Source organism: Macaca nemestrina, chromosome 12 (genome assembly GCF_043159975.1).
Source record: "Macaca nemestrina isolate mMacNem1 chromosome 12, mMacNem.hap1, whole genome shotgun sequence".
In the NCBI taxonomy this organism is placed as follows: Eukaryota; Metazoa; Chordata; class Mammalia; order Primates; family Cercopithecidae; genus Macaca; species Macaca nemestrina.
The window spans coordinates 9428168-9453083 of NC_092136.1; the positions used below are offsets into that span (position 1 = coordinate 9428168).

The window sequence follows — 24916 nt, forward strand, 5'->3', positions numbered from 1 at the left end:
CTTGATCTCCTGACCTCGGCCTCCCAAAGAGCTGGGATTACAGGCTTGAGCCACCGCGCCCGGCCCCTGTCTCTGTTTTGAAAAATAAGATTTAAGTAAAAAAAGTGGGAGTGTGTGTGTGTGTGTGCGTGTGTAACAGGTCTCGCTTGGTCGCCCAGACTGGAGTGCAGTGACGCGATCTCAGGTCACTGCAGCCTCGGCCTCCTGAGCTCAAGCGATCCTAAATTTGGGACATTAATGCCTGCTGCAGAACATGTCGCCGAGGAATAAAGGAAGGTGCCCTGCATAACAGTACACACACTAAGGACTCCGCAGTCGCTAGTTCCCCACGAGACCACGCGAAAGCAGGCGCGAAATAAACAATGGACTGGTAAATCCGGGAGGGACCTGAAGGCGACAGGACATCCGGTGGGTGGGGCCGCGCGCGTCCTCGGCGGCGACAATGAAATGCGCACGCGCAGACCATGGCCAGGCCTGCGCGTGCGCATAAGGCCTGGCGGGCGCGCTGCAAGAGCTCCGAAGTTGCTGAGGAGCAGGCGAGCCAGTCCCTAGAGCTGACTTCGTTCGAGGTTGGCGCCCGCCCTTTTCAGAGAGCACTTATTAGTGGATATGCTGGGCGGGGCCACTTTTCTGAGGCCGAAGGACTCCTAGTCAGTGTGTGAAACACAGCCTGGCCGAGCCTGGAGCCGCCTGGGGCTGAGGTAACGGCACACGACCGCCCGGGGCCCTCGGGAAGTTGCCTTTGCGTTTCTGTTATTTCTGAGGGAAGTTTCAGGGCCGGGCCCCACCCTCTGCCGCCAAAGTGCAGTCCCCCCTGCCCCCTGAGGTCCCATTCTCAGCGCCGGGCTCCCGGGACACCCAGCAAGCTCGCCCAGGGTGCAGGTCGTGCCACTGCAGGGCTCCCACAGGGAGGCCGCGGGACTGGCGCGGGTTGCAGGCCGGGAGAGTGCGAGGGAGACTGGGGAGTTCCAGGCCTCTGCCCCTTCCCTCGGGCGAGTGACCGGCACAGAGTCCAGGATCCCTGTCATCCGCCGACTCCAGAGACTGCCCTTTCCCCACGCCACACCCAGCGCCACTCCCTCCTCCTCCTCCCCCCCCAACGCCCTCCCAACTCCTCCTCCTCCTCCTCCTTCCTTCTTCTTTCCCCTTTCCCCACTCCACACCCAGCGCCTCTCCCTCCTCCTCCTCCTTCTCCTCCTCCCCCCAACTCCCTCCCTCCTTCTCCTTCTTCTCCTTCTCCTCCTTCTCCTCCTTCTCCTCCTCCTCCTTCTCCTCCTCCTCCTTCTTTCTTTCTTTCTTCTTTCTTTTTTCTTCTTCTTCTTCCTTCTTCCTCCTCCTCCTCCTTCTTCTTCCCTCCTCCTCCTTCTTCCTTCTTCCTTCTTCTTTCTTCTTTCCCCTTTCCCCACTCCACACCCAGCGCCTCTCCCTCCTCCTCCTCCTCCTCCCCCCAACTCCCTCCCTCCTTCTCCTTCTTCTTCTCCTTCTCCTTCTTCTCCTTCTCCTCCTCCTCCTCCTACTTTCTTTCTTTCTTTCTTCTTTCTCTCTTTCTTCTTTTTCTTCTTCTTCTTCTTCCTTCCTCCTCCTCCTTCTTCTTCTTCCTTCCTCCTCCTCCTCCTCCTCCTCCTTCTTCTTCTTCTTCCTTCTTCTTTTTTATTTTTTTTTGAGACGGAGTCTCGCTCTGTCGCCCAGGCTAGAGTTCAGTGGCATGATCTTGACTCACTGTAACCTCCGCCTCCCGGGTTCAAGCGATTCTCCTGCCTCAGCCTCCTGAGTAGCTGGGATTACAGGCATGCCTGGCTAATTTTTGTATTTTTGGTAGAGACGGAGTTTCACCATGTTGGCCAGGCTGGTCTTGAACTCCTGACCTCAAGTGATCCACCCGCCTCTGCCTCCCAAAGTGCTGGGATTACAGGCGCCCACCACCACACCCGGCTAATTTTTGTGTTTTTAGTAGAGACGGTTTCACCATGTTGGCCAGGCTGGTCTCGAACTTGTGACCTTGGTGATCCACCCACCTCGGCCTCCCAAAGTGTTGGGATTACAGGCGTAAGCCACTGTGCCCGGCCACACCCCACCTTCTTACCACACACTTTCCCCAGGAACTAAAGTGCTCCTCTGATCTATACTCACCCTCCAACCCCGGCCTAGCAGTTGCCATGAAAACAAGATTTTTTCCATTGAAACATTGCCTGTCACATCATGTCTTAATTTGAATGAGTTTCTGGCTTTCAAATGCCTGATTGCACCTTGCAAGTAAATATGAGTCACGGCACTGAGATCTCTGTGCTGCTCCCCAGAGCCTTGATTGAAACTTGGCATCTGGGCAAGTGGACAGAAAGATTCTAACAGGTATACTTTGCTGAACATCCTTTTCTTTTTCTTTCTTTTCTTTTCTTTTCTTTCTTTTTTTAAGATAGAGTTGGCCGGAAATGGTGGCTCACGCCTGCAGTCCCAACACTTTGGGAGGCCAAGGCGGGTGGATCATGAGGGCAGGAGATTGAGACTATCCTGGCCAACATGGTGAAACCTCATCTCTACTAAAAATACAAAGATTAGCCGGGTATGGTGGTGGGCCCCTATAGTCCCAGCTACTCAGGAGGCTAAGGCAGGAGAATTGCTTGAACTGGGAGGTGGAGGTTGCAGTGAGCCAAGATTGCACCATTGCACTCCAGCCTGGGCAACAGAGTGAGACTCCCATCTCAAAACAAAAAAAGAAAGAAAGTAAAAAAGACGGAGTCTTGCTCTTGTCACCCAGGCTGGAGTGCAATGGCAAGATTTGGGTTCACTGCATCCTCCGCCTCCTGGGTTCAAGCGATTCACCTGCCTCAGCCTCCCAAGTAGCTGGGATTACAGGCGTCTGCCACCACACCTGGCTAATTTTTGTATTCTTAGTAGAGAGGGGGTTTCATCATGTTGGCCAAGCTGGTCTCAAACTCCTGACCTCAGGTGATCCACTCACTTTGGCCTCCCAAGTGCTGGGATTACAGGTGAGAGTCACTGCGCCCAGCCCATCTTTTCCTTTTTTGAACTCTAGTTCCTTCATGTGTGCATCTGCAGGTAGGAAGCCAGTTTCCAGCAGTCTATGTAGAATCTCTCTTTGGCTATCTCATTGGCATCTCAAACTTGAGCATGTCCAGATACAGACTCAACCTCTTGCCCTCAAAAATTTATTTTATAAAGCTTCTGTTTTCAGAAATGGTGCTTTTACCTCTTCAGTTAGTTGCTCAAGCAACCAGGAGTCATTGCTCTCTCTCCCCTTATAAAGTCACCAAGTCATTACTGAGGCAGGAGAATTGCTCGAACCCGGGAGACAGAGGTTGCAGCCAAGATCACACCACTACACTCCAGCCTGGACAACAGAGCAAGACTTGGTCTCAAAAAAAAAAAAAAAAGACGGTGTCTTGCCTGCCTCAGCCTCCTGAGTAGCATCTTCCAAATCAGTCCACTTTTCCTCATCTTTACTTTTATCACTCTAGACTAGGCTACTATCAGCTTCTGCCTTGAGCTGTAGGAGGCTCCTAGCTGGTCTCCTTTCATCTGTTCTTGTTCCGGGTTGTTTCCCACATTGCAGCCAGGAGGGATTTTTTTTTTTTTTTTTTTTTTTTTTTAAAGTCACAGCCATCTGGTCATACCATTTTTTTATTATACCCTTCAGTGCCTTCTGATTGTTCTTACAATAGATTCCACAATCCGTAACCTGGCTTATAAGGAAGGCCCTCATCCCTTCTCTATAATTTCTCCCTAGATGATCTCATCATCTATTCCAGTAGTTTCACATACCATCTAAACACTGGTGACTCAAATGTATATTTCCGTCCTGATTTCTGTCCCTTACACATTAGGAGACTGCCTCCTCAGTATATCCACTTGGATGTCTCATAGGCCTCTTAGACTTAAAACACAACTACTAATTTCCCCTGCTCCTTCCCACCCCAAATCTCTTTCCCTAGAATTATTCCCCATCTCAGTAGAATATGTACCATTGTCTTCCTAATTGCAAAGGCAAAAAACCTGAGAGCCATCCTTGATTCCCACATCTAGTCCATTAGTTAGTCTAAAATATATCTCACATCTAACTATTTACTAATTTCTAAAATCCCAAGTCCAAATCAGCAGCATCTTTCTCCTGGACGACTACAGAAGCTTCTTAACTGGTCTCCCTGCTTCTCATCCTGTCCCTTTACAGTTCATCTTCCTTTCAGTCACCAGATGTTTAGATATTTTGGACCAAGCCTGGTGGCTCATGCTTGTAATCCCAGCATTTAGGGAAGCTGAGGTGGGCAGATCACTTGAACTCAGGAGTTCGAGACCAGCGTGGGCAACATAGTGAAACCCCATCTCTGCAAAAATTAGCTGGGTATGGTGGTGGGCACCTGCAGTCCCAGCTATTTGGGAGGCTGAGGTGGGAGGATTGCTTGAGCTTGGGAGGTTGAGGCTGCCCTGAGCTGTGATTGTGCCACTGTACTCCAGCCTGGGTGCCAGAGAGAAATCTTGTCTCTAAAATAAAATTAAAATAGATATTTAGATATTTATAAAGCATGCATCAAATCATTTATCTCCGCTTTATAAGATCCTTAACATAAAATCTGGACTTTTTATGATGGCCTACAAACTTTACATGATCTGGTCCCTGCCTAACACTCTGTCTTCATCTCCCTCCTCTCTGTCTTCATTTTCAATGTTCTAGCCACACTGACCTTTCTGTCCATTAAATTCATCACAGACATCTGCACTTGATGGTTTTTCTGCTTGGAATGCTTTTCCCCATGATTGTTGCTCCTTTCCATGAAGGCCTCTAGCAGTTGTGATCTCTTCTGAAAGGCCATCATTGGCCATACTAGCTAAAGCAGCCTTCTAGTCATCCTAAATAAAACCAAATATTATTTTCTTCATGCTACTTAGAGTACCTCAATTTATATTTATTTATCTATTTATATGTTGAATGTTGCTCTCCACACCTCCTGAAATGTAAGCCCTTAAAGACAAGGGATCATGTCTCTCTTGTTACTTACCGTATTAGTGCCCAGAACAGCGCCTGATGCACTGTAGGGTCTCAGATATGTGCTGACGAACTCACTTATATGTATAGTCTCACCTTGTAGCACTGTCTTTCTTGCCCGCTGTGTTCGGGTTACTGTACTTCTCTCTTTTGAAAGTGCCATGCTTTTTCTCAACTGAGTACTCCTGTACCTGCTATTTCCTCTACCCACCCCTGACCCCCCATCCACTCTCCATTTGTGCCTCACTAGCTCATATTCTTCCTTTAGAACTTAGTCACTTACTTAGAGTAGGCTTCCCTAACATGTTACGGGGAAATCAGCACTTAGTTTCATTTTCTTTTTTCTTTTTCTTTTTTTGAGACAGAGTTTTGCTCTTGTTGCCCAGGCTGGGGTGCAATGGCATGATCTCAGCTCACTGCACCCTCTGCCTCCCGAGTTCAAGCGATTCTCCTGCCTCACCCTCCGGAGTAGCTGGGATTACAGACACCACCACCACACCCGGTTAATTTTTGTATTCTAGTAGAGGTGGGCTTTCACCAGGTTGGCCAGGTTCATCTTGAACTCCTGACCTCAAGTGATCTACTCAACTCAGCCTCCCAAAGTGCTGAGACTACTACAGGTGTGAGCCACCATACCTGGCTTTTTTTTTTTTTTTTTTTTTTTTAATAATAGAGACGAGGGCTCACTGTGTTGCCCAGGCTGGTCTCAAACTCCTGGGCGCAAGTACTCCTCCTGCCTCAGCCTCTGAAAGGGGGATTACAGGCATGAGCCACCACACCTGGCCAAGCATATCTTTCTATAAACCAAGCAAGTACAATTCTTTTTTTTTTTTTTTTTCAAGACAGAGTCATTCTGTTGCTCATACTGGAGTGCAGTGGTGTGATATTGGCTCACCACAACCTCCATCTCCCAGGTTCAAGTGATTCTCCTGCCTCAGCCCCCTGAGTAGCTGGGATTACAGGCACCCGCCACCATGCCCGGCTAATTTTTATATTTTTAGTAGGAACTGGGTTTCACCATGTTGGTCAGGCTGGTCTCGAACTCCTGACCTCAAGTGTTCCGCCCACCTCAGCCTCCCAAAGTGCTGGGATTACAAGACATGAGCCACAGCATGCCTGGTCACGAATACAATTCTTATCTCCTCAATATCTCACCAGAATTGGATTAAGGTTAGTAAAATTTGCCCTGTTATAAAGTCATTTTCTTTTCTTTTTTTTTTTGGAGATGGAGTCTCACTCTGTGTCGCCCAGGCTGGATTGCAGTGGCAGAATCTTGGCTCACTACAACCTCCGCCTCCTTGGTTCAAGCAATTCTCCTACCTCAGCCTCCCAAGTAGCTGGGACTACAGGCTCCCACCACAATGCCTGGCTAATTTTTGTATTTTTAGTAGAGACAGGGTTTCACCATGTTGGCCAGGCTGGTCTCGAACTCCTGATCTCAGGTGATCCTCCTGCCTTGGCCTCCCAAAGTGCTAAGATTACAGGGGTGAGCCACTGCGCCTGGCTGTATCAATTTTTTTTTTTTTTTTTTTTTTTTGAGACGGAGTCTCGCTCTGTCACCCAGGCTGGAGTGCTGTGGCCGGATCTCAGCTCACTGCAAGCTCCGCCTCCCGGGTTCACGCCATTCTCCTGCCTCAGCCTCCTGAGTAGCTGGGACTACAGGCGCCCGCCACCTCACCCGGCTAGTTTTTTTGTATTTTTTAGTAGAGACAGGGTTTCACGGTGTTAGCCAGGATGGTCTCGATCTCCTGACCTCGTGATCCGCCCGTCTCGGCCTCCCAAAGTGCTGGGATTACAGGCTTGAGCCACCGCGCCCGGCCACGGCTGTATCAATTTTTAAAGTTGCTTTCTTTCTCTCCAGCTAAGAATATTCTCTCCACCATTTGCCCTCCTGAAACTACTGCTGCTGCTGCTTTTTTTTTTTTTTTTTTTTTTCTTTTTTCATTTTTAATCTTCTTCCTTACATGTACTGCTTCAGGGTAGCTCACCCAATGGTGTAACCAAAAAAATAAAATGTCCCTCATTGCCTGCAGTTGTACATCCAAGTGCCTTTTGGGTTCCTGGGGTTGGTAGGATTTTTAGAGTGCTGCAGTGAATTCAGCATGATGTGAATTCTAATGGACAGGTTGATCTTCATAGTAACAAGCCACAACTACTGGACAGGGTGGTGAGATAAGACACTATTGCATTTCCAGAATAAGGAGCACATCCTGGACCTATTGGCCAAAGGTAGTTTTTCATTAGCTTTTATGATGGTTAAGGTGAATGGGGAAAATGCATTTTCGTGCAAAGAGTAACTTAAGAGTAACTTAAGCCGGGCGTGGTGGCTCATGCCTGCAATCCCAGCACTTTGGGAGGCCGAGGAAGGCAGATCAGGAAGTCCGGAGATCAAGACCATCCTGGCTAACACAGTGAAACCCTGTCTCTACTAAAAATACAAAGAAACAATTAGCCAGGCATTGTGGCGGGCTCCTGTAGTCCCACCTACTTGGGAGGCTGAGGCAGCAGAATGGCGTGAACTCAGGAGGTGGAGCTTGCAGTGAGCCGAGATTGCGCCACTGCACTCCAGCCTGGGCAACAGAGGGAGACTGAGTCTCAAAAACAAAACAAAACAAAACAAAAAAGTAACAAGTGCAAAGAGTAGCAAAGAGAAACAAAGTTAACTTAAGGGGTTAATTTAGACTCCTTTCTGGTTTATTGAATTACCCACTGAGGCCTTTTGATTTCTCTTCAGAACAGCTTCCTAGTTAGTTATTCCCCCTACTCCCAAACAAAACAAAATTAAATCTGACACAGTTCTAAGAGCAAATCCATTCCTGTACAAATGGCATTTTAAAGGTTGCATCTTACCAGAAAGGGCAGGAAGAAACCTATGAGAAAACAGAATGATGTCAATAAACATGGAAGTATTCTGGGTAGTCTTATGTCATTAGTCTCTTCCTGTTCCATATTATAACACTTACAAAAAAGACTTTAACACTTACAAAAAAGACTTTATCCAGTAACCTGTATACTAAGTACTAGAAAAAACTAAGTACTAAGTACTAGAAAAAACAATTATACATGCATTATTTCACTAATCATCCTAATCACCATGCAAGGTGAGAAAACAGAATAGATAACAGAGCTTGATGACAAACAAATGTGGATGTAACCTTTTATGTCCAAAATTATAATTCTAAGAAACTTTAATAAAAAAGCTTACATTAGGCCAGGTGCAGTGGCTCACACCTGTAATGCCAGCACTTTGGGAGGCTGAAGTGGGTGGATCTCTTGAGCTCAGGAGTTCGAGACCAGCCTGGCAACAGAGCAAAACCCCATCTCTACAGAAAATAGAGATGCAATTTTCTACAGAAAATTGAGACGCCAAGGCATGAGAATTGCTTGAACCTTGGAGGCAGAGGTTACAGTGAGCTGACATACTGCAGCACTGCAGCACTTTAGCCTGGGTGACAGAGCGAGACTCTGTCTCAAAAAAAAAAAAAAAAATTAAATTTTGCTTTGATGTCTTTGTATCCAGAATGAATTGCCTTTGTCACGTAGAGTGGTGAGCGTGACCAGGGTTACAGTTTGGTAAAATGACTGACCGAGTGATATGTTGTAATGAAAAACGCGTGTATCAAAGAAGTCAACAATCTTGAGGGGCTAATCCTGGATTATGTGACTTTGTGAAATCATTTCCTTCTTTGGAGAAGTTACTTCCCTCTTATACCCACCAAAATGGAAGGCATTTCCAGGTATAAGTGTTCATGAATCTGCTTCAGCAAAGGTGGACAGACCTCTGAGACCAGCCAAGGACTTTTTTTTTTTTTTTTTTTGAGACGGAGTCTCACTCTGTCGCCCAGGCTGGAGTGCAGTGGTGCAATCTCGGCTCACTGCAAGCTCCGCCTCCTGGGTTCACGGCATTCTCCTGCCTCAGCCTCTCTAGTAGCTGGGACTACAGGTGCCCGCCACCACGCCTGGCTAATTTTTTGTATTTTTAGTAGAGACGGGGTTTCACCGTGTTAGCCAGGATAGTCTCAATCTCCTGACCTTGTGATCCACCCACCTCGGCCTCCCAAAGTGCTGGGATTACAGGTGTGAGCCACTGTGCCTGGCCCAGCCAAGGACTTTTGAAAGTGGAAGGAGGCTGGGCGCAGTGGCTCACACTTGTAATCCCAGCACTTTGGAAGGCTGAAGCAGGTAGATCAACTGAGGCCCGGAGTTCAAGACCAGCCTGGTCAAATCCTATCTTTACTAAAAAAAATACAAAACTTAGCCAGGTGTGGTGGCGCATGCCTGTAATCCCAGTTATGTGGGAGGCTGAGGCAGGAGAATCACTTGAACCTGAGAGGCAGAGGTTGCAGTGAGCTGAGATCATGCCACTGCACTCCAGCTTGGGCAATAGAGTGAGACTCTGTCTCAAAAAACAAAAAAAAAAAGTGGAAGGAACAGCCTCATTTCTAAAACATGGGTGTTGGATTCATAGCATCAGTGAGATTTTCCTGTTATATTTTGTTACCCACACTCATTAATGGTCTTGAGATGGGGTCTTTCTCTGTTGCCCAGACTGGAGTTCAGGGGCGCAATCTCAGCTCACTGCAGCCTCCATCTCCCCAGGTTCAAGTGAATTCTCTTGCCTCAGTCTCCCGAGTAACTGGGATGACAGGCGCCTGCCACCATGCCCGGCTAATTTTTGTATTTTTAGTAGAGACGGGGTTTCACCATGTTGGCCAGCCTGGTCTGGAACTCCTGACCTCAGGTGATCTGCCCGCTGCAGCCTCCCAAAGTGCTGAGATTACAGGTGTGAATCACTGCTACCAGCCTAGTCAGTGTATTTTGAATAAATGCTATGGAAGCTCTTTTATTTCTCAACACTGTGAAAGACTTATCAACTGTCACCAGACATATTTAGTAGCGGAGTACTAAATCATCAGCTCCTTCTGCCTCAGTAGTCAATATTACTATTCTCATATAGCATTTGGCCCTGCCTCAGGTTCTATGCACTGACCCACATGTTTATGTGAAGCAAATTACTAAAACCTTGAAAAATAATTTTCCTTCAAGCATTAGTCCCTATGTGTCATTTACATCTAATTCTTGGGTATTTTCAAGGAAAAGTTCTTGGTTGGAATTTGTCAGATTTTGCATTGAGATTAAAGCTAATCAGTTTTGCATGTGTGTGCTCTCTGTCTCAAGAATTGATTTCCTGTAAAGTACTACTCTCTTGAATTTGCTTTTTTTTTTTTTTTTTTTTTTTGAGATAGAGTCTCACTCTATCCCCCATGCTGGAGTGCAGTGGCACGATCTTGGCTCACTGCAACCTCCACAACCTGGGTTCAAGCGATTTTCATGCCTTAGCCTACCAAGTAGCTGGGATTGCAGGTGTCCGCCACCACACTTGGCTAATTTTTATATTTTTGGTAGAGACGGGGTTTCGCCACATTGGCTGGACAGCTCTCAAACTCCTGACCTCAGGTGATCTGCCCACCTCGGCCTCCCAAAGTGCTGGGATTACAGGTGTGAGCCACCATGCCCGGCCTTGAATTTGCTTTTCTAGTGAAGCATTAGGGAGAAACTCTTCAAATCTATCATAATGGCTAATATTTATATAATACTCTGGAATTTACAAAGTAGCTACTTACAGCATTACCTCATTTAATCCCCACATTACAGGGGTTGTTGGAATCCCCATTTATAGACATAGAAACTAGGAAATGAGGCCGGGCGCGGTGGCTCACGCCTGTAATCCCAGCACTTTGGGAGGCCGAGGCGGGCGGATCACAAGGTCAGGAGATCGAGACCACGGTGAAACCCCGTCTCTACTAAAAATACAAAAAATTAGCCGGGCGCGGTTGTGGGCGCCTGTAGTCCCAGCTACTCGGGAGGCTGAGACAGGAGAATGGCGTGAACCCGGGAGGCGGAGCTTGCAGTGAGCCGAGATCGCGCCACTGCACTCCAGCCTGGGCGACAGAGCGAGACTCCGTCTCAAAAAAAAAAAAACAAAAAAAAAAGAAAAAAAAAAAAAAAGAAACTAGGAAATGAAGAAGTTAAGTGACTTGCTCAGGGACTAATGACTAATAGAGGCAGAAGCAGGACTCAAGCCTTAGTCCTCCAATTCCAAATCTTATGTCTTTTGCACTATCCCATACTGCCTGTAAGTTTTCTTCCTTTGTTTTAAAGCCATCATTTGTGGTCACCTAAAAATGTGAGGAGAGTCTGACCCTTCATATGCAAGATCTCATCAACTTAATAATAGTTACTGGGACATAGTATCACTATGGCCACAGTACTCAATGTTGGAAAATAACCCCATGAAGTATTTGAACCATTACTCCTATGTGGTTGTTTGGGATACACTGTCTAATCTTTATTTTCAAATGAGGTAATTAGTGTATGGTGTTTGTTTCTGAATCGGGCAGCCAGCAATTAACAGGAACAGGCCCTAGCTAGAAGAGGGCTGTTTTTTATTCTTTCAGACAGCCAGCTGTGGTACAGCATGTGAAATTTCCTCTTTGGACTGTCATTTCGAGCAAATGTCCTTTATTTCCTTTGCTCTGATGCCCCATCCCTCTGTTGGGGGTGGGGCGGGAGGCAAGTTATTGCATCCTAGTAGAATCCCCTGGCCAGATGGCAGTGGCTCATGCCTGTAATCCAGCATTTTGGCAGGCAGAGGCAGGAGGATCACTTGAGGCCAGGAGTTCAAGACCAGCCTGGGCAACATAGTGAGACCCTGTCTCCAAAAATTTTAAAAATTAGCTGGGCATGGTGGTATGCATCTGTAGTCCTAGCTACTCAGGAGGCTGAGGTGGGAGGATCACTTGAGCCTAGGAGATTGACGCTACAGTGAACTATGAGTACACCACTGTACTCAAGCCTGGATGGCAGAGCAAGACCCTGTCTCTTAAAAAAAAAAAAAGAAAGAAAAGAAAAAAAAAAGGTCTGGGCACAATGGCTCACACCTGTAATTCCAGCACTTTGGGAGGCCAAGGCGGGCAGATCACGAGGTCAGGAGATAGAGACCATCCTGGTTAACACGGTGAAACTGTAACCAGATAGAGACTGGTTGACACCGTCTCTGTTAAAAATACAAAAAAATTAGCCGGGCGTGGTGGCGGGCACCTGTAGTCCCAGCTACTCTGGAGGCTGAGGCAGGAGAATGGTGTGAACCTGGGAGGTGGAGCTTGCAGAGATCGTGCCACCGCACTCCAGCCTGGGCGACAGAGCGAGACTCGTCTCAAAAAAAAAAAAAAGTCAGGCTCAGTGGCTCATGCCTATAATGCCAGCACTTTGAGAGGCTGAAGCAGGCGGATCACCTGAGGTCAGGAGTTTGAGACCAGCCTGGCCAACATGGTGAAGCCCCGTCTCTACTAAAAATACAAAAATTAGCTGGGCATGGTGGCATGCACCTGTAGTCCCTGCTACTCGGGAGGCTGAGGCAGGAGGATCACTTGAACCTGGGAGACAGAGGTTGCAGTGAGCCGAGATCGCATCAGTGCATTCCAGCCTGGATGACAGAGTGAGACCCTGTCTCAAAAAAAATCAAAAACAAAAACAAAAAGAGAATCCTCAGAATTAAGAGTTAAATTTCTGTGGCAGTAATGTGAGTCTCACCAAGTGGGTTCACTGCCTACTGAGAAGAGTCATCTGGCACTAAAACATCAAAACTAGCCTGGGTTCCTGCCATGCCTTTGGCATGGGGCATCAGTTTTTTTCTCAGGATATGATCACTATTTCCCCTCTGGGGACTTTGCAGTTGGCACAACTATTTCTTTTCATTTTTGACTGCAATTCTAGTCTAAATAGTCTCATGGGCTCTGGCTCCAATCTCCTGTCATTCTAATCCCAAGCAGCCAAGATCAGACACTGGGGTATCTCTTTACTGGCAGCCCCAGACTTGAACTTTGGAAATTGTGGGAAATTCCATTCTTTGGGCACGTAGTACTTGTGACTCTACCATAGAAGAGTTTCTACCATAGAAGAGTTTTCCCTGCTGAGTAGAAATGGCGTCAGAATAATATGGAGAAAAGCATAATGAAAATAGTCCTTTATGTGTATATGATATTTTACTACTTAAAAAGTGATTTTATGTTTATTATCTTGTTTTTTCCTCCTTATAACCCCAGGAAGCAGACTGGCAAAGTGGTTAAGAATATCAATTGTGGGCCAGGCTCGGTGGCTCAAGCCTGTAATCCCAGCACTTTGGGAGGCCGAGATGGGCGGATCACGAGGTCAAGAGATCGAGACCATCCTGGCTAACACGGTGAAACCCCGGCTCTACTAAAAAATACAAAAAACTAGCTAGGCGAGGTGGCGGGCGCCTGTAGTCCCAGCTACTCGGGAGGCTGAGGCAGGAGAATGGGGTAAATCCGGGAGGCGGAGCTTGCAGTGAGCCGAGATCCGGTCACTGCACTCAAACCTGGGCGACAGAGTGAGACTCCGTCTCCAAAAAAAAAAAAAAAAAAAAAAGAATATCAATTCTGGATCTGTATTGCCTTAGTTTAAATTCAAATTCCGGCCGGGCGCGGTGGCTCACGCCTGTAATAATCCCAGCACTTTGGGAGGCCGAGGCGGGCGTTTCACGAGGTCAGGAGATCGAGACCATCCTGGCTAACACGGTGAAACCCCGTCTCTACTAAAAATACAAAAAATTAGCCAGGCGTCGTGGTGCAGGCCTGTAGTCCCAGCTACTCGGGAGGCTGAGGCAGGAGAATGGCGTAAACCCGGGAGGCGGAGCTTGCAGTGAGCCGAGATTGCATCACTGCACTCCAGCCTGGGCCACAAAGCGAGACTCTGTCTCAAAAAATAAGTAAATAAATAAATAAATAAATTCAGGCCGGGCGCGGTGGCTCAAGCCTGTAATCCCAGCACTTTGGGAGGCCGAGACGGGCGGATCACGAGGTCGGGAGATCGAGACCATCCTGGCTAACACGGTGAAACCCCGTCTCTACTAAAAAAATACAAAAAACTAGCCGGGCGAGGTGGCGGGCGCCTGTAGTCCCAGCTACTCGGGAGGCTGAGGCAGGAGAATGGCGTGAACCCGGGAGGCGGAGCTTGCAGTGAGCTGAGATCCGGTCACTGCACTCCAGCCTGGGCGACAGAGCGAGACTCCGTCTCAAAAAAAATAAAATAAAATAAAAAATAAATTCAAATTCCAACATTCATATAGCTATGGGCAGTTTACTTCATCCCTCAGTGCCTCGATTTCCTCACCTATCAAATTTAGACTTATAGGCTTGTTGTGAGGATTCAGATTAAACTTAGAATAGGGCATGGCAAAAGTTGTTATTGAGAGTTGTTATTGTGTAAGAAAGAAAACCAAGGCTTAGAGAAATTAGGGACATTGGAATGAGATTCAAACTCAAATTCTCCTTATTTTGGGCCTGTTCTGTTGACTCCATTTCAGCTGCCTCTGAAAGCAATACCATGTATATTTGTATACTTGTACTAATGCATATAACTAGTTTTGATCATTAGGAACTCTGGATCTCCTCTAATTATTTATTTTTATTTTTCCCATCTCTTTCCTTAACTTCCCACAGAGAGGACCTTAAGTGGACAGAGATTCTAGAACAGGAGAAATAATAAGTGCTGGGGTATAGTAGGCACTCTTGGGACACAGGGAAGCCTCACAAGTAGGGGAGAGGAAGAGTAATTGATAGATCTAGAAAATAAGCCATTCCTTGGTGCCACTCAAAAACATTAGTGTACACCCTTATTTGCTACATTGGTTGTGGCAGGAAGTTGTAGTAATATCTTAATTTCATCTAAAATTGATAGCAAACATCCTCCTAATTGGCCTGTAATTGGTGTATCCTTTGGATTGTGTCATTATTTAACTTGAGCCCTCTATGTATCCACTGAGATTCCAGTGAAAGTGGAGATGGGAGAGAAGAACAGATTCAAGAGATACTTGGGAGAAACATTTAATTCTAACAAAGACCCTGTGAGTCATCAGGGCAGATACTAGTATCATTAGTCTTCTTGAAGAGAAATGATTTACACAAGGCCATAAATGATCAAACTTGAATTCTGGGCTTTTAACTGCAAGCATAAAGATTATCCCAACACACTGTATTTTCCCCATGCAGGTAGGAGAATGCTCCAGGTGATGATCCTGGTTCATAGGCAATAGTGATGAGTGTTGGACATTTTACTCATGAAGAGATGTTACAGATTGGGCGGGTTCCCTTTCCTGTAAATAAGGAATAATCATTAGCTTTTTAGTAATTATCTAATATTTCTATTTTATTTAGGCTGTCGTTTGGGAGCAATGAGTTTAAAACCCTTTACCTACCCATTTCCAGAGACGAGATTTCTTCATGCAGGACCCAATGTGTATAAATTCAAAATCAGATATGGGAACAGTATCAGGTAATTTCAAAGGTTGGAGGGTAGCCTATGTAAACACCAGTTAGTGCTCGTGCATTCCCACAGGTCTCCTCTTCTCTATCTTCACTTGGTTCAGGAGACTAGGTCACCTCTTCTCTACCTTCACCCAGCTCAGGAGACTGGTAAAGTAGCATCTTGCAGGACTGTCTTTCCCAGTATATATATTATTCATATGAGTTTCTAAATTAGGGACAACCTTTTTTTTTTTTTTTTAAAGAGAAGCAGATCTCTATGTTGTCTAGGCTAGTCTCAAACCCCTGACCTCAAGCAATCCTCTCACCTCTGCCTCCCCAAGTGTTGGGATTGTAGGTGTGAGCCACCACACCCAGCCTAGGACAACATATCTTTGAAGCAGTGTTTCTCAAAATTTTACATCTCAGGGCCGGGCATAGTAGCTCATGGCTATAATCCCAGCACTTTGGGAGGCTGAGGTGGATGTATCACTTGAGGTCAGGAGTTCAAGACCAGCCTGGCCAACATGGTGAAACACCGTCTCTACTAAAAATACAAAAATTAGCCAGGCATGGTGGTGGGAGGCTGAGGCAGGAGAATCGCTTGAACCTGGAAGACGGAGGTTGCAGTGAGCTGAGATTGTGCCACTGCACTCCAGCCTAGGCCACAGAATGAGACTCTGTCTCAAAAAAAATTTTTTTTTTCCATCTCAGGACTCCCTTGCAATTTTTCTTTAAGTTCTTTTTTTTTTTTTTCCAAGACAGGGTTTCACATGTAGTCGTGTGATCACCGCAGCCTTGACCTGCTGGGCTTAAGGGTCAGCCTCCAGAGAAGCTAGGACTACAGGCATAGTGCCACCACACCAGGCTAATTTTAAAATACTTTTGGTAGAAATGAAGTCTCACTATGTTGCTCAGGCTGGTCTCAAACTCCTGGGCCCAAGGGATCCTCCCTCCTCAGCTTTCCAAAGTGTTGGGATTCCAGGCATGAGGCACCCGCACCCAACTTGCACTCTTTAAAATTATTAAGGACCCCAAAGAGCTTTTGATTAATCTGTCAATATTTGTCATAAAAATTAAAGCAAAAATTTGGCCGGGCACACTGGCTCAGGCCTGTAATCCCAGCACTTTAGGAGGCCAAGGCAGGTGAATCATGAGGTCAGGAGTTTGAGACCAGCCTGGCCAACATGGTGAAACCCTGTCTCTACTAAAAATACAAAAAATTAGCTGAGTGTAGTGGCAGGCGCCTATAATCCCAGCTAACCAGGAGGCTGAGGCAGGAAAATCGCTTGAACTCGGGAGATGGAGGTTGCAGTGAGCAGAGATGGGCTCACTGCACTCCAGCCCAAGCAACAGTGTGAAACTCTGTCTCAAAAAAAGAAAAAAAAAAAAAAAGCAAAAATTTAAAACAGTTTATTAATTTAAGAATAATATATGTAACAAATATGATATTATTAAAGTTATATTTAGTGAACCGGGCGGGCATGATGGGTCACGCCTGTAATATCAGCTACTCAGGAGGCTGAGGCACGAGAATCACTTGAAGCCGGGAGTTGGAGGTTGCAGTGAGCTGAGATCACGCCACTGCACTTCAGACTGCCCGACAGAGTTAACCTCCATCTCAAAAATAAATAAGTAAAATAAAATTATATTTAAAAATTGAGAAGATTGGCATTATTTACATTCCTGGGATTTACCCCAGGGGTACCAGGGTGGTTTCAGCAGGTAAAAGCAATCAGGCTGGGAGCAGTAGCTCACACCTGTAATCCCAGCACTTTGGCAGGCCGAGGTGAATGGATGACTTGAGGTTAGGAGTTCAAGACCAGCCTGGCCAACATGGCAAAACCCCATCTATACTAAAATTACAAAAAAGTAGCTGGGTGTGGTGGCATGCACCTGTAGTCCCAGCTATTCAGGAGGCTGAGGCAGGAGAATCGCTTGAACCCGGGAGGCGGAGGTTGCAGTGAGCCGAGATCTTGCCACTGTACTGAATTTGATCAAACCCAGCACCTCACCCTTTCATGATAAAAACACTCAATTTAAAAACACACACACACACACACACACACACACATAGCTGGGCGCCGTGGCTCACACCTGTAATACCAGCACTTTGGGAGGCCGAATCAGACATCACCTGAAGTCAGGAGTTCAAGGGCAGCCTGGTCAGCATGGTAAAACCCTGTCTCTACTAAAAATACAAAAATTAGCTGAGCATGGTGGTGCACACCTGTAGTCCCAGCTACTCGGGAGGCTGACAGGAGAATCAGTTCAACCTAGGAGGCAGAGGCTGCAGTGAGCAGATCGTACCACTGCACTCCAGCCTGTGCAACAGAGCGAGACTCTGTCTCAAAACAAAGCAAAACTATAAACTAGAAATAGAAGGGAACTTCTGGGTAGGTGCAGTGGCTCACTCTTGTAATCCCAGTACTTTGGGAGGCTCAAATGGGAGGATCGCTTCAGCGTAGGAGTTTGAGATCAGCCTGGGCAACAAAGTGAGACCCCATCGCTACAAAAAATAAAAGAAATTAGCTGGACATGGTGGTTTGCACCCGTGATCCCAGCTGCTTGGAAGGCTAAGGCAGGAGGATCCATTGGCCAAGGGAGTTGAGGCTGCAGTTAGGCATGATTGCGCCACTACCCCCGGCCTGACCTGGGATGATTTGTAACATGATGTTTCATTGGTGGTTTGGAACATTTTGGTTCACTGAATTATGCACATCCTCCAAATATTGATACATTTCATTATACAGTATCGAAAAATATTTGTTAGTATCACTACAATCTTAAAAGTGTTGACGTATTTGGAAACTGTCAAACTCAAAATGGTGGACAGAAACTTTCCAAAATTTAAATTTTCACTTGAAAGCCCAAAATTTATTGTTGACAACAAGTATTGTCAGTTCTTTTCCTTGAGTTGACATGCCTATTTTATTCATTTTTAAGAAAGTGTCTGTCAAACTTCCAAGTATGAATAACAACCATAGTTTGTCTGTTAGCTGATCATTCAAGTAAAATATTCCATGAAGAGAAGCAGACAGTTCAGTTTGCAGCTTAAACAGTCACACATGTAAGTTTCCCTAAAATAACCATCATATTTTGGTATGCAGCAGAAGCGCTTTATGCATACTTCGTGTTTTATCACATAACATTTAAAAAGATATGTAGTTAAAGATTGAGATTTTATAAAATGGTTGCTTTTTTTTTTTTCCTGCTTCCTCAGGATATTCAGTGAAACTGGATTTTTTTTTTTTTCCTGTGCAGCAGTAAAGATTACTTTGACTGATAGTACAGCCTAGTGCAACTGGCTAGATTTGTGCTAAGGCACTGGCAATTTTGCCCACCATTGCTTTTGCAATCATGGTTACAAATATTAACACAGTGAGAAAGGCAAATAACACCTTAGTATTATTATGAAAATAGTTTTACCCTTGAAGACCCATTGAAAGGGTCTTCAAGACCCTTAAGGGTCCCCAAAGCACACTTAAAGTACAAGTGCTCTAACAAATGATTAACTTTCACAGTGGGAATTTCAGGTCTTGGCAGGTCGAGAAGTCATTCTGTACCAATGTTCAGACCACACCACCTAGGTGATCACTTCTTCCCCATGAGCACTGGATCAGCACACAATTTGACCTATGCTTCTTTAGCACAGTGGAAGTGTCATTTTTGCTCTAGTGATGTCTACTCTCTCCAGAGCTTTCCTTCATGTCTTACTTGTCTCTTGTCTGTTTACCTTCTAGAGGAGAAGAGATAGAAAATAAGGAGGTCATCATCCAGGAGCTGGAGGTAGGGAAAGAAGCATACGACTTCTGGAAAAGTGACTTTTTAAGCTAAGGATGCATCCACATTCAGGTTTTAATTATTTCCTACAAACTGAGTCACAACCTCCACTTGATAACTTGGCTTCTTCCTGCTTCATCTCCTTTGCAAAGGAACTTTACTGTTTTTCCAGGGAAATTTAAAGCCTGTATTCTTTCTCAGTTTTCCTAGTTGAAGTGTCAGCACCTTTGAGGCTGAGAGCTTTTTGTTTTCACCAGAGTTTCCAGCCTTGGGCAGCTCTCTTTTGTGGCAGCTGGCATAGAGAAAGATTCCGGAGGATTGCCTCCTTCCAGGGCTCTGGGAAACCCACCATCCCAACCACTGCCTGGTACTTGACGTTCAGGAAACTCGACTGTAAATACACAGACAAGGCTGCTGTGTATTCATTTTAATTGGAAACATTTGCAATTGCCTTATTCCGACTTCATTTTCATTCCTTTCTACCCAGTTCCTCTAGCTTTAGGTTTTTCTACAGAAAGAAGACTGAGCAGGTGGTCAGCTTTACAAATTGGTGAAAGCAATGGACAAGGAGTTAGAGTTCTCGGGTTTGGCCCTGGATTCCAGTTCTGGCGTAGCCACCAATTAGCTATGTGACCGTTGGCAAATCATATATCAACGTGGATCTTAATTGCCTCATTTGGAAAATGAGAGGTTTAAACTAGCTTTTCCTCTTCTGACTTCACAATTCAGTGATTTGTGACTATTGTGATTTCTTAAGACATATGCCTCCACATTTCAAAGCAATTAAATACACTTAAACACAAAACTCTGTGAAACCAAAACTGAGTCATACCCTTAAGAAGGTACCTCTTTGGCTAAGTGTTAAAAGATACATTAGGATCTTGCAGGACCCTCAAGGACATCATTATGAATGAGTTATTTTAACATAGGACCAAGAAAATGTTCTACCTGGTTTTTGTTTTTGTTTGAGATGGAGTTTTGCTCTGTCACCAGGCTGGAGTGCAGTGGCGCGATTTCGGCTCACTGCAACCTCCACCTCCCGGGTTCCAGTGATTCTCCTGCCTCAGCCTCCCAAGTAGCTGGGACTACCAGCGTGCACCACCACGCCCAGCTAATTTTCATATTTTTAGTAGAGATGGGGTTTCACCATGTTGGCCAGGATGGTCTTGATCTCTTGACCTCATGATCCACCCACCTCAGTCTCCCAAAGCGTTGGGATTACAAGTGTGAGCCACTGCGCCCGGCTGTTCTACCTATTTTAATTATGGGCAGAGTAGGCTTTATTTCACTTTGTTTCAGTTAACCTGAGCAGTGAAAAGCTCATGGAAGCGTAACAGAGAGGAGGGAATACAGACTTTAGAGCCAATCAAACCTGGATTTGAAGTGTCCATACTAGGATAGTGTCTAGCTTCTAATTATAATAGCTAATATTTATTGAGTAATTACTATGGGAAGTGTTCTGCCATTCACAATTTGACTTTGGGCAAATTACCTACCCTCTCTGAGTCTGTTTCCTTACCTGTCAAATGGGGTTAATAAAGAAGGCCTGTTTCAAGACTGAGGATTAGAAATAGATGTCTGCAATGCCTGCCACACAGTAGCTCAATAATTAGTAGCTTGAGAGCATTTACATTCACCATATGTCATATTTCCAAGATGCATTTGATATGCATATGCGTCTTTCTCTTATGCTCACTAGTTTGGGGTCAGATGTTATCATTCTGTTTTCGTCATTTAGAAAACACTGAAGCCAGGCACTGTGGCTCACACCTTTAATCCCAGCACTTTGGGAGGCCAAGGCAGGTGGATCACCTGGAGTCAGGAGTTTAAGACCAGCCTGGCCAACATGGCAAAACCCCATCTCTACTAAAAATACAAAAATTAGCTGGGTGTGGTGGCACGTATCTGTAGTCCAAGCTACTCAGGAGACTGAGGCAGGAGAATTGCTTGAACCTCGGAGGCGGAGGTTGCAGTGAGCCAAGATCGCACCACTGCACTCCAGCCTGGACAACAGAGTGAGACTCCATCTCAAAAAAACCCCGGAAAACATTTACTGAGAAGCAGGATAGCCTATGGGTTAAGACTAGGAGCTCTGGAACCCTACTACCTTGGTTCAGATCTTGGCCCCGCTATTTCTAGTTATGTAATCTAGACTACATTTTTTCACTTCTCTTTGTCTGTTTCCTCGTCTATTAAATGGGAATAACAGAATTGCCTATCTCACAGGGGTTTTGTGAGAGTTAAATTAATTAATATGTATAAAAACACAGCCGGGCTTGGTGGCTCACGCCTGTCATCCCAGCGCTTTAGGAGGCCAAGGCAGGAGGATCACCTGAGGTTAGGAGTTCGTGACCAGCCTGGCCAACATAGTGAAACCCCATCTATACCAAAAATATAAAAGTTAGTCAGGTGTGGTGGCAGGTACCTGTAATCCCAGCTACTTGGGAGGCTGAGGCAGGAGAATCTCTTGAACTCGGAAGGCAGAGGTTGCAGTGAGCGGAGATCATGCCATTGCACTCCATACTCCAGTCTGGGCAGAATAACAAAACTTCATCTCAAAAACAAACAAAAGGCTGGGCGTGGTCGCTCATGCCTGTAATCCTAGCACTTTGGGAGGCCAAGGTCGGCGGATTGCCTGAGCTCAGGTGTTCGACACCAGCCTGGGCAACATGGCGAAACCCCATTTCTACTAAAAATACAAAAAAATAGCTGGGTGTGGTGGTGCATGCCTATAATCCTAGCTACTTGGGAGGCTGAGGCACGAGCACTGCTTGAACTCAGGAGGTGGAGGTTGCAGTGAGCCAAGATTGTGCCACCGCACTCCAGCCTGGGTGACATAATGAGATTCTGTCTCAAAAAAAACAAAAAACAGAAACACTTCCCATAGTAATTACTCAATAAATATTAGCCAGTATAATTATAAGCTAGACACTGTGCTACTATGGAGAATACAAAGATAAACAAGACACAATTTCTTTTTTTTTTTTTTTTTTTGAGACAAGGTTTCACTCTGTTGCTAGGCTAGAGTGCCGTGATGCAATCATAGCTCACTGCAGCCTCGATCTCCCAGGTTCAGGTGACCCTCCCACCTCAGCCTCCCGAGTAGCTACGACTACTGGCGTGTGCCACCACACCCAACTCATTTTTGTATTTTTGGAGACATGGAGTTTTGCCATGTTGCCTAGGCCAGTCTTGAACTCCTGGGCTCAAGCAATCCACCTGCCTTGGCCTCCCAGAGTGCTGGGATGACAGGCATGAGCCACTGTGCTGGCCACAGTTTCTATCATCTTTTTTTTTTTTTTTTTTTTTTTTTTGAGACAGAGTCTCGCTGTGTCTCCCAGGCTGGAGTGCAGTGGCGTGATCTCGGCTCACTGCAAGCTCCGCCTCCCGGGTTCACGCCATTCTCCCGCCTCAGCCTCCCAAGTAGCTGAGACTACAGGCGCCCGCCACCACGCCCGGCTAGTTTTTTGTATTTTTAGTAGAGACGGGGTTTCACCATGTTAGCCAGGATAGTCTCGATCTCCTGACCTCGTGATCCAACCGCCTCGGCCTCCCAAAGTGCTGGGATTACAGGCTTGAGCCACTGCGCCCGGCCGGTCACAGTTTCTATCTTCTTTGAACCCAAACATGAGAACACTGAAGCTTAGGGTGAAATGACAAGCCTGGGACTGAAATTGAGACTTTTTCCCCATAGAAATTTAGTAGTCTTTATGATGCCAAATTAATTAGTGTAGACTAATAAGCATTAGCTTAATTAGGGACTAATCGATTAAAATTTAAAGTGAGTGGAAAAAAAAGTTTGACTTAAACAAAAGCAAAATACTATATATCAGTAAATACCAGTGTTGTTCATTCATTCAATGTACATTTAGTGAAGACTTGTTATGCGTTATTCACGATAGTAGACACCATAGAAGGGATACTAAGATAAATCAGGTGTATATTCTACTTCAAGTAGATCTCCCAGTAAGGAATATAAAACATTTGGGCCGGGCGCGGTGGCTCAAGCCTGTAATCCCAGCACTTTGGGAGGCCGAGACGGGTGGATCACGAGGTCAGGAGATCGAGACTATCCTGGCTAACACGGTGAAACCCCGTCTCTACTAAAAAATACAAAAAACTAGCCGGGCGAGGTGGCGGGCGCCTGTAGTCCCAGCTACTCAGGAGGCTGAGGCAGGAGAATGGCGTGAACCCGGGAGGCGGAGCTTGCAGTGAGCTGAGATCCGGCCACTGCACTCCAGCCTGGGAGACAGAGCGAGACTCCGTCTCAAAAAAAAAAAAAAAAAAAAAACATTTGTATGTGGAATGTAGTAAAGACTCCAGGCTAACTACTGTTCAGTTTGATACTAACAGTTAATTACAACTTGGTAAATCAGGGAAAGCTTTCTGGGGGAGATGACTTTTGAACTATGCCTTAAAGGATAGTTGAATTTGGACAAGTGCTGATGGGTGGAAAGGGCATTTCAGGAAGAGAAATTCCCTTTCTATGCAAAAGTGTAGAAACGGAGAAGTAGGATGGGTGCAGTGGCTCACGCCTGTAATCCCAGCACTTTGGGAGACCAAGGAGGGCAGAGCATAGTGAGCTATGATTGCGTCACTGCACTCTAGCCTAGGCGACAGAGTGAAACCTTGTCTCCAAAAAAAAAAAAAAAGAAAGAAACTCCTGAGCCTAGGAGTTCAAGACCATCCTGGGCAACATGGTGAAACCACATCTCTATAAAAAATAAAGAAATTAGACGGGTGTGGTGGTGCACGCCTTTAGTCCCAGCTACTGGGGAGGTTGAGGTGGGAGGATCACTTGAGCCCAGGAGGCAGAGATTGCAGTGAGCAGAGATCATGCAACTGCACTTCAGCCTGGGCCACAAAGCAAGGCTCTCTCAAAAAAAAAAAAAGAAAAAGAAATGGAGAATCAGAACACATGTTAAAGGAACAGCAAATGGTTCAGTTTTGATAGTATATAGGGTATGTGATTAGCAGTGACAAATATAAACAAAGATTGGCTGAGACTCAACAATGTTAAAGTCATTTCAAATATGTTTTTCAGGATTCTATCCGCGTGGTCTTGGGAAACTTGGACAATCTTCAGCCCTTTGCTACAGAACACTTCATTGTATTTCCCTGTATCCTTTTTTTTTTTTTTTTTTTTTTTTGAGATGGAGTCTTGCTCTGTTGCCCAGGCTGGAGTGCAATGGTGTGATCTTGGCACACTGCAACCTCAGCCTCCCAGGTTCAAGCGATTCTCCTGCCTCAGCCTCTCGAGTAGCTGGGATTACAGGTACGTGCCATCACGCCTGGCTAATTTTGGTATTTTTAGTAGAGGCAGTGTTTCACCATGTTGGCCAGACTGGTCTTGAACTCCTGACCTCAGGTGATCCGCCCGCCTCCGCCTCCCAAAGTGCTGGGATTACAGCTGTGAGCCACCGCGCCCAGCCTATCCTTTCTTTTCTGGCTGGAAATGAGCTACGGCCCACATTTTAGACTCAAATGAAAGTAGCAAAACCATAGGCAGTTTGGAGGGTAGGTCAGGGGAAGGAGAGAGAGTTTCTCCCTAAAATAGTACTTAGGAATCCATACTGGCGTCTTTCCTTACTCCTTAGCATCATTTTCCAGATAAAAGCAAATGGGAGAGAGTTTCCCACCTGAAATTCAAACATGGAGAAATTATCTTGATCCCCTACCCATTTGTTTTTACTCTATACGTGGAGATGAAATGGTTCCATGAAAACCTGTCACCTGGTAAGTGGAATGATATGAATGTGAATGGCAGAGAAGAAAATGGTTTAGCAGTGCCAGCTGGATATGGTGAAATGGG

General features: G+C 45.8%; 1 protein-coding gene across 8 annotated transcripts in view; it reads left to right on the top strand.

The window, feature by feature from the left end:
- Nucleotides 1–483: 483 nt before the first annotated feature.
- The window catches only part of LOC105469542 (membrane anchored junction protein), a 36335-nt gene continuing 11902 nt past the window's right edge, over nucleotides 484–24916 (top strand). For 2 of the 8 annotated variants that reach the window (XM_071074328.1, XM_071074329.1), the window contains exons 1-6: nucleotides 484–701; nucleotides 13105–13209; nucleotides 15235–15352; nucleotides 19065–19110; nucleotides 24149–24224; nucleotides 24715–24840. In XM_071074328.1, coding sequence (XP_070930429.1) covers nucleotides 13194–13209; nucleotides 15235–15352; nucleotides 19065–19110; nucleotides 24149–24224; nucleotides 24715–24840 — 382 coding nt within the window. In that variant the 5' untranslated portion in view covers nucleotides 484–701; nucleotides 13105–13193. Of the gene's footprint in view, nucleotides 702–1724; nucleotides 2350–13104; nucleotides 13210–15234; nucleotides 15353–19064; nucleotides 19111–24148; nucleotides 24225–24701; nucleotides 24841–24916 lie in introns of those variants that run through there. The other 6 variants (XM_071074330.1, XM_071074333.1, XM_071074331.1 and 3 more) reach the window with 6 other exon arrangements.